Genomic DNA, 18,300 nt, shown 5'->3' with positions numbered 1-18,300 from the left:
CACCTTCTCCCTCCAAGGAATATCTCCACATTCTTGGCATTCCTAAGGACTGCCCCAACCCCCTCACCTGGAGGCACCAGACCCCCAAATCCAATCAGTGGCACACAGGTAATTTTTCCTTTGCCCACAATCCTTAAAAACTCTGTCCACCATAGTTTGGGTGCAACTTCCTCTGGCCTTGTCCTCTGAGGCTGCTAAACTGGCCCAGGAGCCTCAGCTCCCAAATAAACCTGCCTTTTTATACTTTTGATCTGGCTTGGATTGACTTATTTCATTGGCAGAGATAACCTATCAATTATGACTTGGGTAATAAGAAATATGCTTATAAAATACCTAGAAGAAAATGTCCCAGTGTTTCATTTTCATGGTGAATGTGAGGGAGGGTGGTTTATTTAGGACCATCTTTTATTTCTTTGTTTTCTGACTCTGGTTGACTTGTCTGGTTATGTAAATATTTGCTGTTTCCTTTACTGTATTGACCATATTAACACGCTAAGTTTAAGGCTAGGTATAGTCAAAAACTAACTAACAAAACAAAACTAACTCAGGAGCATTAAAAATGGAAACCTCTGTGCCCACTAAACAACTTCCCCCAACATTTCCCTTTGCATTTTTGAGTTTGACTCTGAAAACTCACATAAGTGGAGTCTCACAGCACACAGTCTTCTTCGTTTCTAAGGTTGAATAATGCTCCACTGAATAGATATACCATATTTGTTTATCTTCTGCTTTAAATCTTTTGGGTTCTATGCTCCTGGTGGACTGCTGCACTACCTGCATCATAGTGTGACTGTTTCATTTATATGAGAATTTATCACAGCTACATCAACCGTCAGGTTACAATTCCTCCACATTCTTTTTTTTTTAATTAATTTATTCAGATTACAACTCAATTGTTATACCATCACTTGTATCCTCCTGCTCCTCCCTCCCTCCCGCTTTCACCCTATTCCCTCCCTTAGGTCTAAGACCCAGGGAGACCTCCTCCCCCACTATATGGTCATAGGCTATCAAGTCTCATCTTGGTAGCCTGCTTATTCTTTCTCTGAATGCCATCAGGCCTCCCCTTACCAACACTCGTTCATATAGTCGCTCCCTCCCTCTGTCTCCCTCTCTTACATGGGTTTGAGCTGCATTTTCTGAGGTCACACACCTGTTGCTAACTATGTACCTTCTATGAGGTGCTTGAATCTGTTACCCATTTGTCCATTGAGTTCTTTTGTTGTTGCTGCTGACGTGTGTGTGTGTGTGTGTGTGTGTGTGTGTGTGTGTGTGTGTGTGGTCTGATTGCTATGGGATTTCCTATTCCTCCTCCTCCTCTTCTTTCTTTCTTTCTTTTTTTTTTTTTTTTTTTTTTTTTTTTTTTTTTGTGTGTGTGTGTGTGTGTGTGTGTGTGTGTGTGTGTGTGTGTGTTTTGAGACAGGGTTTCATGTAGCCCAGGCTGGCCTTGAACTCAATAGGTAGCTGAGAATGACCCTGAACTCTGGATCTATAGAAGTTTTTTTACTGTTGTTTCATCTATAGCTTGAATATTAATTGCTCGTTAAGTATGGAAGATTTGGAAATATCTCCTGCCCTCCCACAGCTCGCTTTTTAACTATAAATTCTTAATGCAAAGACATTTAAACATGATATAAAAAAAAAAGAAAAAGAAAATTTAAGACAGAAAAACATGAATATTTTTAAAAGTTAAACATTTTTCTTAATTGCTACCAATACTAGGTGAGAAAAATTGGTTTAAAAAAAAAGTAACTGGAACATAAATAACAGAAAATCAGTAACTAAGTCCAAAGAGTGCTAGAGAGAAAGAGAGAGTATGTGTAAAAGAAGCCTCATTATGAAATGTGCCTGAAACCACTGCTCAAAGGACGATGGTGGGAGAATTCAGAGGATTCTACTTAAGGAAACCCTATCTCAGAAAACAAAATCAACAACAACAACAACAAACCTGCAGCGAGGACTAGCAAGATGCCTCGGTGGCAATGCCTAGCCTGAGGCCCTGAGTTCTGCCCCTGGATCCACATAGGGTAAGGGCAGAATTGATTCCCACAAGGTGGCCTCTGGCAGTCACATGCAGACTGTGGCACATACACTCCCTCAACGCTGCACACGTGTACACATAGTAAGTAAATAAACTGTTTAAAACAAACAAACCAACCAAACCCGTAATGATTTCAATACAAGATGACAGCCAGGGTGATGTCAAATAAGCCCCTTGAACCTCCCTTGTGAGGGAGGGAAGGGATATGGTAAACTCAAGTTTGTCCTCCTGCAGAGTGCAAATCCTCTACAGCCTAGCAATGGGCTTTCTTTTTTCTCTTCCTCCTCCCCCTCCTCCTCTTCTTCTTCTTCTTCTTCTTTTTTTGTTTTTGTTTTGGTTTTGGTTTTGGTTTTGGTTTTTGTTTTGTTTTGTTTTGGTTTGGTTTGGTTTTGGTTTTGGTTTTTGATACAGGGTTTCTCTGTGTATCCTTGGCTGTCCTGGACTCACTTTGTAGACCAGGCTGGCCTCAAACTTACAGAGATCCTCCTGCCTCTGCCTCCCAAGCGCTAGGATTAAAGATGTGCACCATCATACCAACAGCAATGGTCTTTTCAAGGTAGGGTTCAGAGCTGGGCGTGGTGACACATGCCTACCATCCCAGAACTCAGGGAGGTAGAAGTAGGTAGATCACTGAGTTAGAGGCCAGCGTGGTATATCAAGGTTACACAGAGAAACCCTGTCTTGAAAAAACAAACAATCAAGGTAGGGTTCAGGAGAGTCTCCTACAAAGACCCAATGACATGTACAAAGACTTGTCTCACTGTGTGGCTTATAATAACGAAAAGAGAAAGGCAACCAAAATCTAGTAAAACAATGAATTTGGCTGCATACATATGGTGGAAATACAGTCCAGTTAAAAATGTTTATATTCACAGATGAACGATATCTTGAGTTTTAAAAGCAAAAAACAAGCCAGCCACAGAACAGCATGCAAAATATAATCCCATTTGTGTAAAACTGTAATCATAAATACTTAAATATGTAGAAATGACTTGAATAACGTTCATCAAAACCTGAACAGTGGTTATCTCAGGATTCAGGTGCTTTTTTTTTTTGAATAATCTTTCTACTTTTCAGGACTGCGTGAATGTTTTTATAATGAACATGTTATTTTTATAGTCAGAAAAAAAGTAAACCTATTTTCACTTAGAAAAAAAAAAAACAGGAATAGGGAAAGAACTCTAGAAATTTCACACTTGGAGACCAAACTGGAGCCTGTGTCCTCTGTGGCAGAAACTGGAGACAGTGTGGTCAGGAAACCTCAGGTTCGAAGCTATCCCTAATAGAAATCGGGTTGAGCTCAGGCAGGTCAATAAGCCATCCCATCCTGGTTCCTCTGTGTGGAAACAGATGATAGGTCTATGTCACAGACTTATTTTCAGGATAAAGGGACTAATGCTGAGGAAGTACTCAATTAATCCCAGTCTCTCCCCCTTTGAGTTGGTTGTTCAATGCTCCTATAATAGTACCAGGCTCATATTAGGCATTCAAGATGATTGAACAGGATGGATGGATGGACGGACGGACGGACGGACGGACGGACAGGTAGTGAGGCAGGAGGACAGGTCTCTAAAGAATGGAGGGATGGGGCACATAGATGGGTGGTTCAGGAGATAGATAGGGACACACAGATTGACTGGTGGGTAACTAGACAGCAGCCTACATTTTCCCATGACAGCCATATTAATCTATTTCCCATCCTACAAACTCAGTGCCATGTTGGGGCTCCTCCTTGGGCAGGTTGTGTTGAGAAGGGTGTACCTCTGGAGCCACCTCAGTCAAAATAATGTCACAGGGAGGTGAGCTACAGGAGTATGGAACCATAAAGGATGTTATTGCAGCCACCCACTTCCACCCCCTCATACTCATGTCCCTTCACACCCAGCGTCTATGATGCCTCTCAGTCAACTTAGTCTTCCAAGTCCTGCCAACAGGGAGCATAGAGAAATCTTTAAAATGACTTCAGCCCCGGCCACCACATGACTGGGATCACAACGACAGCCTGAGCCAGAACTCACTGAGGCCACTCCCAAATTCCCAGCCCACAAAGATCAGGAGACCAGACATGGGTTTTGCTGTTTTAAGTCCATGAGTTTCAGGGTACCGTTTTGCAGGTGGGGACGTGAGTGTGTCGGGGTAGGAGGTGGGACAGATGCAGCTGCCGAGCTCTGCAGCTGGAGCCCTGCAAGTGGCAGCATCTGTACCAGGCAGGCATCCTGCCTTCTCTCAGATCTGTTTGCTCTCTGGCCTCCTGCTTCCTTCACTATTCAAGCCTCTCACACCTCAACAGTTTGTACTTCCAAACTCCAGCCTTTTACCCTACTTCTCTAGTTGCCTTCCTTCCCCCTGAATGGGCACACACCTTCCGAGGACATCCAGTAAGCTCTCATTGTACAGCACAAGAAACCGAGGCGCAAAAAAGGGAAAAGAATTACCCCAGGCTGGAGATGTAAAGCCCATGGCTATTTCTCTTCCAACTGCCTGTGGGCTCCTGGAATCCCCAGGGTTGAGTTTTGACTCCACTTTTCACTATCTGTCACTGTCCCATGAGGACAGTGAGCAACACTGCCGGGCCTGGCTGGGACGCACCAGAGCTCTTGGCTGCGAGCATACCTTACATGTGTCTGGGTAGAAATTTGCATTCTGCAACCGGGAGGCCCCAGTTCCAAGTATGTCAAATGTAATTAATTAGAGCAAACCTGCAACTGTTTTCAAACGCCGTATTAAAGGCTTTGTGCACACAGAACACACCCCGCTGGCCTGCTAAGGCTTGTAAAGAGCTGGGGAATAAAAGCCAGAGGGTCCTGAGCCTGTGCTGAACAGAATGGGGAGCACAGTTTCCCCACATCCCAGCCGGAAATTCCATCACAGCCAAGGTGACGGGCAGAGTAGCAGGGTCTGCAAGACCTGGGCTTGAGTCCAGCCCAGCCAACAACCCTACCCACTGTGTATGTCGCTGCTCTTTTCCTAGCTGTGTAATAGAATGAGAGCTCACAGATCAGACAGACAGGGCCCGCAATTCAGTGTTCACCAGGACCTGAATCCAACTGCTACTTAAGCCACACATCCAACAGTGGGTACCTCCTTTTATCTTTGGCCTTAACTTCCTCACATTAAACAGATACGTAAATAGGGCTGGGTCTGGGCTGGGGCTAGGGATGGCTGAATGGGCAAACGTCCTGCTGTACAAGCACGAGAGCTCTGTTTAGATGCCCAACACCCAGGTAAAAGGGAGGCATAGGGGCACGAATCTGAAACCCCAATGCTGGAGGGTGGTGTCAGGCAGATCCAAGGGAATTCAAATATATACCCACATAGACACACACACACATACATACATACATGCATACATACATACATACATACATACATACATAGTGTGTGCCCCTGGAAAGCCACATGGGTGATAATACTAAACAAGATGGCAGGTGTCAATTGCTTAGCCCAGTGCCTGCATATAGTACACACTCAGACAGTGTGCAGTGACAGAAATACTTCATGGCTGAAAAATGAAACTTTACTTTGAAAAACTAAAGTCAGATAAACACGACTGCTACCCTGTGACCTTTGACAGAGATACCGATTCAAAACAAAACCACCGCTGAATTTCCAATGCTCGGCTCAAACTTTCCAAGCACTCAGCGCCAGAGTCCAGGGTAGAAAGCTAGACAGGTACTGCTGGCTCTCGTCCCTCTCCAGGACTCAGGACCAGGTGGGAGGCCAGGAGATAAGACAGCCTCCCACTCGCCTGCTTTAGCCACTGAAGCAGTATGTTCTCTGGATTTCTAGAAGCCTTGCTTATCCAGCAAAAATGGGGCAAATCAGACTCGATAAAAGAATGGCTTCCAGTCCTAGCTCCTAGGACTCAAAGCCCAGGGCCCCCAATATGAGCTGGGTCTCCGTGTCCACCTGGCCCTGGAGCACACTCACACAAAAGCCTCAGTGCCAGCTCAAAGCCTGAGTAGGCTTTGGGATATCTGGCAAGGAGGGAGGCTATTGGGGTCAGGGTAGGGGAACAGGTATTCTAGACTGGTTTCTGCCTGTTCTGTTGGTTTTTACGTTCTCCCAAAAGTCTTGGCTAATGTTTAGAGGTCTTTAGTCTCCTGCTAGGATAGGAGTCCTGAGCTCTGCCCAGCTCACTGAGGAGGAGGCTGCTGTGTGACAACTCTAAATGAGCCTTGCTCTCACTCCCTGGGGGCTGTACCTCCTCAACCACAGAGGGAATGGGTCAGCAAGAAGACATATGATCCCAGAGAGTGCTTTCAAAGATCCTAATGGCTGCACTAATTTTTTTTTTTTTTTTTTTAAGGAAAATGAAGGCTTGGGTGGGGGTGGGGGGAGGTAGGAAGGTTCAGGCAGTAAAGTGCTTGCTGTTCGAAGACCTGAGTTCAATTCCCAGCACCTACAGAAAAAGCCTATTGTGGCAGCCTGTACCTATGATCCCAGCACCAGGAAGATGAGACCCTCACTGGCCAGCCAACCTAGCCTAACTGGTGAACTGTAGGTCCCAATGAGAGACCCTGTCTCAAAACATGAGGTGGGCAGTGCCTGTGGATGACACCTGAGGTTGGGCTCTGACTTTTACATGTAGGAGTGTGTGTGTATGCCACGCGCACACACACAATACACAACGCATACCACACACACTTACATAGACACACAAAATACGCACACAAACATACACACATAAATAAATGGACGGATGGATCGAAAAGGAAACCAATAAATTACTTCAATAGTATATCTTACTTAAGCAAATATAGAAAATCATCTCAATCTGTCAGCAATATTACAACTGTAACTTTTGGACTTTGGCATCTGTTGGACCTTTCTCAAGTCTGTAAGATCTACTAGCCACATTTCAGCTGGTGGTTCGCAGACTATGTTAGATGGCGGGGGCTCAGACCATCGTCATGAGCTGTCCTGGTTTAATAGACTCAGACAAAAAGGTGACCAGACACACAGCAAACTCCACCCGATGCGGTGGAGCGCAGAGGAAGTTTCCCTCCCAGGGGCCTCATTCCCGGCCAGTTTCAGTTTTATTTCAGATCAGTTTTGCTCTCTCCTTTTCCGAATCCACTGGAAGAAACACCCACATAAACGGACTTAAATTTTGACAGTTATTTCTCCCAGCTGACAGAATTAAAAGGAAAAAAAAAAAATCCCCAACATCCAACGATGTCCCCACTTCTCCTCCCTGGCCATTCCAAGCACTCTGCTTGTACATCAAGTTGGCTCGCAAAACTCTGAGCCCAAAATAAAGCCAAACACAAATTCCTTGCAAAATGTATCGCCCCAAAAATTCCTGCCCTCACTCCTCCAATTTCCTAGAAAACTATTGGGGCAGATGAGGATTTGAACACCAGGGCTCAGAGCTGAAAGATGAATGGTCGCCTCTTCGGGCGAGCTGGCTTGGACAATAATATCCAGATCATGAAGCCAAAACAGTTTCTGACTTTGAATGCGATGAGCAAACTGTACACCAGGGACTGGAAAATGGCCACCAGGCCTCTTACCCACAGGGATACTGCCAGGTCTCACTCCTCCCTGACTCAGCCCAGGCCAAGGGCTGGTACCTAAGGATGCCAGCCCAGCCTGCATCCCTGGCCAGGTTCAACTTGCTACACAGTGATGCTCCTGCGTGGTCCACAGCCCAGTGGGAGCCTGGCATCACCTGACTCCACTTATTCACTCTATCTCATATGAGGCTCCATTCCGCTTTGTCAGCCAAAATATTTATATCATTTTTCTGTTGACTCAATACCATCTCACCTCGTACTCCCTCCTTCCCTGTTTAAGAAAAGAACAAAGTCATCACCGGTATGTCCCTCCACTTTGGAATATCTCACATCCTGTGAAGCACACTGAGGCTCTGGAGCTTAAAAAGCATCATCAAACACGTCATCTCAGGTCCTTCCTGTGAAGGATTCTTACCAGCCCATTTCCCAGATGTAGAAATTAAGACGCAGAAGGTCTAAGGCATCCCTCTGTGGTCTCAGTACACAAACAACAAGCATGTCACAACACCACTTCCAGAGATCCCAGGGCCTACCAGGCCCCTTTGCTGTCATCTACACTGTGCCAGTGAGGGGAGGGGGCACTTCTTAGGCCGTAAGCATGCCCCACCAGCACCCACCCTTTGAAACTTGACCAGTTTGCTCAGTCTGAGCTGAGAAGCAGGCCATGCCACCCAGCTTTGATGACAGCCCCAAGGGTGTCTAATTATAACAAGGAAGGGAGGAGCCAGGATTCTCTGGCTATTTTCTCAAGACCAAATTAGCTTTAATTCCTTTTAACACAGGGTATGTAAAGATTGCAGGAAAAGGACTCATTGTGGAGTCAAGAAATCTGATGTTTTAATCCCCACCCCTCACTTACTTGTTCAGTTCGGGGGCAAGTCACTCCACCTTCCTTCCCCAGCCTCCATTCCTCTGTGTGTGAGTTTGTTTTTGTTTTGTTTTGTTTTGTTTTTTATTTGTGGGAGGGGGCGGTAAACGTGATTTGATCAAGACAAACTGGCTCATGTCTCATGCTCAAACCAAGAGACTGGGAGCCTCATACGAAGATGTACACTGAGGCTACTACTGGTCAAGTCAAGGGAGAAGAAGGCCACAATTGATTAGTGATGTCTGCCACAGGCTTGGAAATGGGAAGTGGTAGGGTGTATGCCACCTATTTACCACCCCTGCGTCAGGCAGCAGAAAAGCAGCAGCGCCATGATGAAGAAACGCCCCTTGTCTGTTATAAAGGTTTTCCCCACAAACATAAGCATCACCATCATCAATAACAGTATTGCCATCCCCACATCACAGATAGAGAATTAAATAACCAGCAAAGAAATAAGCACTCTGTCCAGCACGCCAAGATGATCAAGTGGTACAGCAGGAGAAGGACTGAGCCTTGTCCCTCCAACTTTGATCTGTTCAATCAGCCCTTGGAAATGTCACACTGGTGTTGTGCAGGGGGTGGGGGGGAGGACAGAGCATCTTTGGAGCTACAGAGAAGGAACTACTCACTTCGAGGCTTTACCTCTTCGCCATAGGTGACTGTCCACTCCTGTTAGAGAAGGTCAAGTCAAGTGATGGCAGCCCACTCAAAGGCACAGCAGGAAAAGGGATCTGAAGTCTGAGTTCCAGACACTTCTCTACGTGAAGGACTATCCTCTCTGCTGGTGCCAAGCCCAGCCAAGGCAAGGGATAAAAAGAAGAGTCTGGAACTCTCGAGGTCACAGTGTATGCCACAAGGAGCTGGCCACCTCAACTGTAAAAGGAAGAATAGCACTCGGGTACATGGCTTCGCCTCAGAAACATGACGATGCATATGCTGAGGAGATGGCTCAGTGGATAAAGTGCATGGTATACACAAATGAGGGCCTGAGCTCAGACCCCCCCCCCAGTGCTCACACAGTACTCCACACACCCATCACCCCAACACTGTCTCAAGAATCAAGGTGGAAAGGCAGTCAAGGAAGAGACCTGACGTGCAACTTTGGCCTCCACATAAGCTTTCATGCACACACACACACACACACACACACACACACACACACACACACACACACCTGCACATAGTAAATATGAAAGTGAAAGTGAACTTTGAAGACACATGGTTGGCCTGAAACTGAGATTGCTGTTCCCTTGCTGAACTGAGACACAAATTGTCAAAATGACAATGTTTCATATAAAACAGAAGGAAATTAAGCAAACGAACAATATTCTCAGCTTTCCATCATTAATTTTAGTTGAAGTTTGGCATCTTGCAACACAGACCTGGACCAGAGATGGGGCTGGCTGAACATCAAATCACAGAGCCAGCTCAAGCCTGAGGGCCCTTGTGCCCACCATTCAGCAAACAGCCCCCTGGCAAGTAGCTAAGGCTCTCTCCTCAAGCAAACAAAGGCACAGCTGGCATGTCACTTCCATGAGGTGCTGGTGGGGCCCCACTCACATTCTCTGCACCTCTGCCAAGTAGAGGGTGAGTCCTGCTGGCTACCAACCCAGTCTAAAGAGACAATCCTAAGACTGGGGAGATAGCTAAGTTAGTAAAGTGCCTGCTGCTAAGCATGCATGAAAGACCCGAGTTCAATCCCCAGGACCCACCTGAAAAAAAAAAAAAAAAAAAAAAAAAAAAAAAAGCCAAGTGTGGTAGTACACACCTAGAAACCCAGAAGAGGGTCCTTGGAATTTGCAGACCAGCCAGGTTAGCTGAATGGGAAAGTTTCCAGTTCAGTGAGAGACCCTATCACCAAAAAGCAAATAAATATGGTAGAGAGCAACTAAGAATACTCAATGCCAACCTGACTGTACACGCACATGCACACAAAGACTTGTAGGACTTGGGCGTGGGAGGGAGGCTAGTGGGTAAGATGCTTGCTGTGCAAACATGAAATCCTGAGTTCTATCCCAACACCCAAATACAGGTACAGTAGCTAGCTTGCACTTGTAACCCCAGGGAAGGATCCTAAACTGTGAGCTCCGGGTTGAGGGACACACACACACACACACACACACACACACACACACACACACACACACGGATGGGAGGGGTAGCAATGTGGTCAAAGGAACTTTAAAAATCTCCAAGACATGTAAAGTCAAAAGAAGCTCCCTCCCTGCCCTGTTGAGGATTACATTAATTTTTTTTTTAAGACAGCCTGGAGCTTCAAAGCCAAATGTAAAAATGCACTGCTTCTGACTCCCTAAGAGAACACTGGTTTGGACCAAATAGCCAAACCCAAATTGGTCATCCACTCTCCACTGGACTCAATTCCAGCTGAGCTATTTCCAAAAGTCAAATTAAGTCATCAAATATTTACTGAGCTGCTGCTCTGTGCCAGACCCCACGATGAATAAGCCATGATCTCCAGCCTTAAGGAAGTCACCAGCTGGAGAAACAGATGTGCGAACAACCAGCTCAGTCTCAAATCCACAGAGTTTGGGCAACACAAGAAGAGCTTAACTCCGGCTGGTAAGGAAGAACCTTCTCAAGGTCCTCAGCTGCTTGGGGACAGACGTGAAGGCAGGCACTCCAGGCACAGGCACGGCCTCAGTGTCATTACAACTCTTTAAAGACTACGCCACTGGCTGAACATGGATGCTAAGGACACTGATAAAATGCCTCACCTCGGACAGTTCTAAAGAAAAAAAAGTGTGATGTGCGTGTGCCCACGCACGTTCATGCATGTGTACATGCGTGAATAAGTGTCTGATGTGTGTGAGTGTATATTCTGCTGTTTCCTAGAGAGAAATGTGCTACCCCATCTTTTCAAGAAAAGCTGCCAGGTTCTCTGAACTAGTCAGGTGGAGACTCACGGGTCCCTTGATCAAGTGTCAACTAATATACATTGGCCACCCTCTAAGGAGCCCAAAGGGCCTGTTGTTTGTGCTCACGCTGCTTCATTTCATTGTAAAGTCCCCTTTAAGGTCAGGGTAACTAACCACCTCCTTCTCCATAGGCAGAAGCTGTAGACCCAACATGAGAAGTGGCTTTCCCACAGTGACACAAAGTTCACCCCACACCACAAGGTTGGATCACACACTCTGATCCCAACTTTCCATGTTGCCACTGGGGTGAACCCAGAAGTTTTCTGAGCATTTATCTGAGTTAAGGCCTGACCTGAGGTAACTTCCTGATAGCTCCATGTTTTCACTTAAGAAATAGATTTCTTTGATACCCCACCCAGTTCATCCCTCTCCTCACACCCTATCCTCTTCATATCTCTTTCAGACACTTTACTTAAATCCCACCTCCAACAACTTCCCTCTTCCCGCAGTGCTCGCCTTTACCCTTACACACACACACAGACACACACACACACACAGACACACACACACACAGACTCACTAATGGACACTCGTGTATACACACTTGCATATAGGCCCCACTACATCCTACTGCATTCCCAGCCACTGTCATTTTCAACTAAGAGAACTGAGGTGTGGCCAGTCTGAGCAGGACAGGTTTCGTGGACTGATGGATCTGACCACTAGATGCTGAAATAATCAAAGGGGACTCAGGGAGGAAGTCCCACCAATGTTAACCTTTCTGAGACTAACTTGAACAACAACCACACCGCATGTGGGTCTGGTCCTGCACTGCCCACTACGGTCACTGGCCACATGTCAATACTTAACAGAAAAAACATAACTTCCAGTTATAACTGGAAGTCACTACTGAAGGGAGAGGCTCACAAATTTCCAATACTTCATACTCTCCCCCAAAAGAGTGCCACATTAATTACTTTTTATATTGATGGTGGGTCAAAATAGTAACACTGCTCAAATATGGGGGTTAAAAACACATTTTACTAAAAGCAATGTCACACGTCTCTATTCTCTTTGGTAGACTACTAGAGAATATGCTAAATTACCTATGTGGCTCCAACTTGTGGGTTGAATTCTATTTCTGTTAGACCACACTTTTCTGACATGTTTAAAGGATGAGCCGATGAAGGCCAAAAATTCTGGAGCTACGGAGTAAATATGTTCACACAAAAAAAGACGTAAATACAGAAGGTAAATACAGCCCTGACATAGGCTAACCCCAGAGAGACTTCTCTGGCAAACTTACAAGAAAGTAGAAAATAAAAGTAGCCCTGCCAACCACTGGGTGTACTGAGACAGAGCGCCACACTACCTTCCATCACTTGTCCATCACAGGGACTGACCCCCTGCCTGTGCATCCCACCAAGGCCAGCAAGCTGGGATCCTGCTTCCAATAAACACAGCCAAGAATTCACAGGTGGAGCCCTTGAATGGGGAACAAAGTGGGTGGCCCAGGACACCTGCCCTACATAGTTCCCTACAATCAACCAAGAAAGACATGAAAAAAAAAAAATATATATATATATATAAACAAGGAAGTTCAAGATACTCCCAGCCCACTGACAGAGTTCATCTAGTCAGTTATCTTTAGATTTGGGGTCATCTAACTATGACCAGCCGCAGGACATGTATTAACCATCATTTGAAAAGATCTTCAAGTATGATAGAGCACTTGTATGTTGCATGAAATAACACCTGCTATGTTCTATCCCCCTGCATCGCCTTCCGTCCTTCCTTTTCTAACACTGACTGATTTACCAAGTGAATGCACCATGCCAACCCAGTGATTCTGGGTCCGTCCGTGGCAGTAAGTCAGAGGTATGCATGCCATGTGACCACTGCACCTCTGTCTCTAGAATACGAGAGTCCAGATGTGGCTCAGCAGCTTTCTCCACACTGTGATGAAATAGTAGCTACAGCTAACTCCTTAAAAGTCAGAATCAGCAATGGAGCCCCTGCGATCCTCCCTTTCACCAGCCTAAGTGCTCATTTGACAAGCACAGCTCTACAGGAAATAGTGATCTGCCCAAGGTCACTTAGCAAGCCCTTGGGGGAGCTAGCCCTGAGCACCCACAAAGCCACTTCTCCTCAACATAGATGAGACACAATCCATCGTGAAATACTACAACATGAAGGTACTGAGAATTCCCTATGCCCATGAGAAGCCGACGTCTCTACACCAAGTCCAACATGTAAGAAAGTTCTCCTCACCCACGAAGGAGAAGGAAGGAAGGGTTCTGCAGTCAGTGAAGGCAACACACCAAGGGCCAAGGCAAAAGTGGGGAAGAAACCGGATTGGACCCTGGAACAGCTTACAACTATTCCCAAGTGGTACAAGCCATGGGCTGTGTGTCTTCCAGAGCTAGCAGTCCAGCCATCTTTGCTGGTCTGCAAAAGCAAGCCTTGTTCAACTCTACCTCTGTGTAGGCCTCAAAGTATAAGCAGGCTGTTCATCCTGGCTTGGTCCAAGTCAAACTATAAAGCGAGTCCTTGAAATTTCAAACCTTATTAGAAAAAAAAAATCTCCTTAGGCAGAAAAGCAAAACATTAAGTAATAAGGTCTCCTCTGTGAGAGGGAGGATAAATGATCTTTCACCAAAACAAGCCAGGCCATCATCAAATTACCACCCCTCAAGTCCAATTTGCCAAATCTTTTGGCAAATATTATATGAGTATTGATAAACAGAAGTGGACTAATAAAAATAGCTCCTGTATCCATTTCTGGCCACACTTCACTTGGAACAGTAGAAGCAGAGACAGAGACAGAGACAGAGACAGAGACAGAGGTTGGGGGGAGATGGAGAAGGAGAAAAAGGGAGAGAGGGCCAGAGGAGGGGAGGGAGGGAGGCAGGGAGAGAGAGAGAGACAGACAGACAGACAGACAGAGACAGAGAGAGAGAGAGAGAGAGGCACAGACCTGACTAGGCCCAGGTCAGATCTCACCTCAGTGACACTAAGAGAAAACAAAAGGAAACTAGCCCCGCCCCCTACAGGACCAGCATGCACTTCTATTTTTCTATTTCCTTCAGAATAAACATAATGAGAATAACCAATTCTATAAGAAGGGGGGGGGGAAGGTCTGCAAAGCAAATAAATTTCAGTTTCTCGACATAAACCATAACTACAGACAACAAAACAAGAATTTCAGCAGAATAGATTGCAGGAATCTGAGTGGCTAGACAGATTGCAGGCTACACAAAGGGATGAGCTGAGATATTTGAATGTTTTCATTACTTTCCTAGAGATAACCTGTTATAGTCAGCCCTGACCTTTTCTCAGATGCCCTTACCCCATGCAACTGCCCCTACTTCAGTCTTCCTTCAGCCCTGCTCACCTTAGGCCCACTAGCTCATCAGGCATCCAGAATTCCTGAAATTATAAATTCTTTGACCGTCAAGGCATTGCCCTAAATAATTCAAGAGAAAAAAATTTTAATTGTGCACTTAAAGAAAAAGAAAGCCTGTTCTAAATATGTCAAATGTGTAGCCATTCAGCTCTGAACGATTTTGTCTAAAAAAAAAAAATTTTTTTTTAATTTTTTTTAATTTAAAAAATTTTTTAAAATGAAACTCTCCCAAATGCAATGGCGACGATGGGGACTGTCAAACCTGTGCCACTGTTAATTTCATTCCACAGAATTAGAAGCCCTTCAGCAACCCAGTTTCCATAAGACAAGGTTGGTAAGGCAAGAACCAGGGCCACCAAGCCTCCAAGACCCGCTGATTGCTGATTCCAGGTCCAGGGTGGCCCATTCCCGCCCCAGGTCACCCATCGTAGCTCCACCCCAAGTCCCACAAGGTACCCCCAAATGCTGCTAACACGCTCCTTTTGAACTGAAATTTTTGAACTTTTTTTTTTTTACTCAAATAAATAAATAAAATCCCAGCACATCCAATCAGACTCTAATCTACCAAAAATTCCCCTTCATCTTGGAGCAGAGATCCTATTTTCATCTGTCAAATTTCAATTCAGTCAATATTTCTCACCTGAAATTTTTTTCCTTTTTTTGTTTCACCTCCATTTGATTCATCTTAAGGCCAAAATCTCCACACAAAGTAGTGTTTGTAAAAATGCTTTCAAATTCCAAAGGCGAGCATCTCTGGGTTTGGCTTTTGTGTATATTCTGATTAGTTTTTCTTTCAAAGAAAATAATAAATTTTGCTGCTAGAAACAGCTGAGTTGGTGTTTTAGCCAATTTCTTCAGCAAAGTGTTTTTACCAGGGCAGATGGATACAAACCAGAATTTTCATCTCTCTGCCATTCTCTCTTTCATCTTTTTTTCTTGCTGGGTCAGTAAAATTTGTGGGGGTCTTGTTGTTGCTACAACCCCCCCCCCCTTTAACACATATACACTCCCCAAATGATCAAGGCTAATGGATTTCTTCTCTTTTGAAAGTAATAAAAAATAATTGAAAATACAAAATATTAATAAATTACCCAGCCCCACATCACAAAGAAACCTGAAGCCAACATGAATTTTTAAAAAATAATAATAATATTCTAATTCGAAGAATGAACAGGATTGAGGAGGAGAAATTCTCCTCTGTAATGAGGATTTTTAAAATCCTTGTCTTCATCAATTGATTCACTTGTGTGTTGTAAAAAAAAAAAAAATGGGCTTCTGTGAATCCACTGTTAGTTTTTCATAATAATGTTAATTATGCATATCTTATTTTAATGGCGGCCTCTCCTACAAATCTGTGGGCTACTCAGTTTGTACAATATGTGAATTGACATTTTCCCCCACTGAATATTGCTCAAGAAAAGGGTCCCTGACATTTTCTAGATAAAACAACAACAAAACAAGAAATGCCTAGACCTTGCAGCAAACAAAATCAGGAAACAGTCATAATTATTCCATCAAAGCAAAACACACACACACACACACACACACACACACACACACACACACACCCTAACAAAAACCAGGAAAAAGACCGACCAGCAGAATTTCACTCTAACTTTTCCAGTTTTTGTTTTTCTCTACAATCTTAGGAGTTAAATGCAGTAAAATGTAAATGAAAAAAAATTTTAACCTACAATTTTTGGGTGTGTCCAAAGCCAACACATTTTAGGATCTATTTTCTCTTTTAAATCCTTCTTTCTTGGAAATGGAAAAACTTTGAACACTGCCAAATGGTAAATTAGTCATCTTTGCCCACCGAGCAAAATAAGTCGCAAATTATAATGAAGCATCATTTCTAATTGCTTCACAGAGCCAGTTCTCCCAGCTTTCCCTAAACTGGACTACTTCCCCCCTTTCCTCGGTCCAGTTATTTATTTATTTATTTATTTATTTATTTTACTCAAACTAAAATGACTTGGGTACCTAAACTGTCTTTGCTTTTAGGAGGTATTTTTTGCTTTCTCCCCTTCAAGAATTGAATTCATTCAAATTTCAGTTTAATTTTCATTTACATATTATCTCAATCTGGCTTCAGAAATAAAAATTATCATGTCCTTCAATGGCCAAAGTGAAAATTGACTCCAAAAAAGATAGAAAAAAAAAGAATCTTTCTACCCTTCCACTGCCTTGTAGATGAAACTTTGGAAAAAATAAGAAATAAAAAATATTTCTTTTCAATTTTAATTTCTTTTTTTATTTACAAAATAGTATCCTCTAGGTGGCGTCGTTTTAATGGGAAAAAACTACCGTTTGAAGAAAAATTAGAAAAAAAAAATTGAGAGAAGGAAATATGGCCTTTAAAAAATAAAAAGATTGTTGCAAAGATGGGGGGCCTGGAAAGAAAGATCTCCTTGGGGGGTCACCAGGGACCCTGAGCGCTGAGATGGTCAGGGAGAAATTGTAAATTTCGGGGGAGGGAGAGAGCTGGAAGAAGGTTGCATTTTCGCAAAATCTGAATTGTCCAAACTGCAATGGCTGCTCCGTCCTCTCACTGCTTTGTTTCTGGGCTCCGGTCCGAGCTGGGGGCCGCGGGGGGCGCCGGGTGCCGGGTCCCCGTCAACCCCGGCCGCCGCCCCCGCGCCTCCCGCGCCCCGCAGCGCCCCAGGGGGGCCGCTCCCGCACCCTGGCCGCCCTGCCCCACTCCGGAGCCCCTAACCGGCGCCCGCGCTCCGCATCCCGCGGGGCTGGCGCGGCCCCCGCCCTGGCCCCAGCCCCGCATTACCTGCGGAGCCGCCGCGCCGCCCGGCTGGCTCATCGGTCCGTGCGGGAGGAGGCGGCCCGGGCGCGTCCTGCTCCTCCCGGGCCGGGCTGCGCCGCGCGCACAATGCCGCTGCCACAGCCGCCACAGCCGCCGCCGCCGCCGCCGCCGCCGCCGCTCCCTCCTCCGCCCGCCCCGCGCGGGCCGGGGGGCGGGGGCCGGGGGCGCCGGGGGGTACCGCCGCGGGGACCGCAGATCGCCCCGCCGGCCCGCGCCCGCCGCGCCGCGCCCCGCACCGCACCGCCCCCGCCGGCCTCCGAGCCGCCGCCGGCCCCCGGCCTCTCCTTGGCCTCCGCTGCCGGCCTCCGCGTCGCCCCAAGGCGCACACAAAGCCACCGGTCTCCAGCACCGCCGCTGGCCCCCCAAACTTTCCCGCGCCAGCCCCGCGCGCGGGTCATTTGCTCGCGTGGAGCGTGGGTGGGGGCACAGAAAAGTTTTGGGGAGCGGCCTCTGGTGGGACAGAAGGGGTTAATGGAAACGCCTCTCCCCTCCCCACAAGCCTCCCCACCCCCAAAATCAGATTGATTTTTAAAATAAAAGTTTTGAGGAGAGGAGCACAGTTGGAATGCTTACTGGGAATATTCGAGTAGCCCAGGCTGCCCCTGGCCCCCTTAGATAAGTTTGAGAACTGAGGGCCAAGGGGACTATCTTTGACCCCCAGTGAGTCTGACTTTAAATTTACTATTTGAGGAGCCTACTTTCTGTGTAATATCAGTAAAGCGACTTTTTACCCTCCCCTGCCAAAAAATTTAAAGTTACTTAAAAAAAAAAA

At 45.8% G+C, this 18,300-nt stretch overlaps 1 protein-coding gene across 7 annotated transcripts in view; it reads right to left on the bottom strand.

The window, feature by feature from the left end:
- Positions 1-17,577, bottom strand: part of Znf618 (zinc finger protein 618) — a 152,893-nt gene extending 135,316 nt beyond the window's left edge. For all 7 annotated transcript variants that reach the window (XM_051162985.1, XM_051162998.1, XM_051162994.1 and 4 more), the window contains exon 1: positions 17,493-17,577. In XM_051162985.1, coding sequence (XP_051018942.1) covers positions 17,493-17,525 — 33 coding nt within the window. In that variant the 5' untranslated portion in view covers positions 17,526-17,577. The remainder of the gene's footprint in view (positions 1-17,492) is intronic.
- Positions 17,578-18,300: the final 723 nt, after the last annotated feature.

Source organism: Acomys russatus, chromosome 2 (assembly GCF_903995435.1).
Source record: "Acomys russatus chromosome 2, mAcoRus1.1, whole genome shotgun sequence".
Taxonomy (NCBI): domain Eukaryota; kingdom Metazoa; phylum Chordata; class Mammalia; order Rodentia; family Muridae; genus Acomys; species Acomys russatus.
This window is presented reverse-complemented; position numbering and strand designations above follow the sequence as displayed.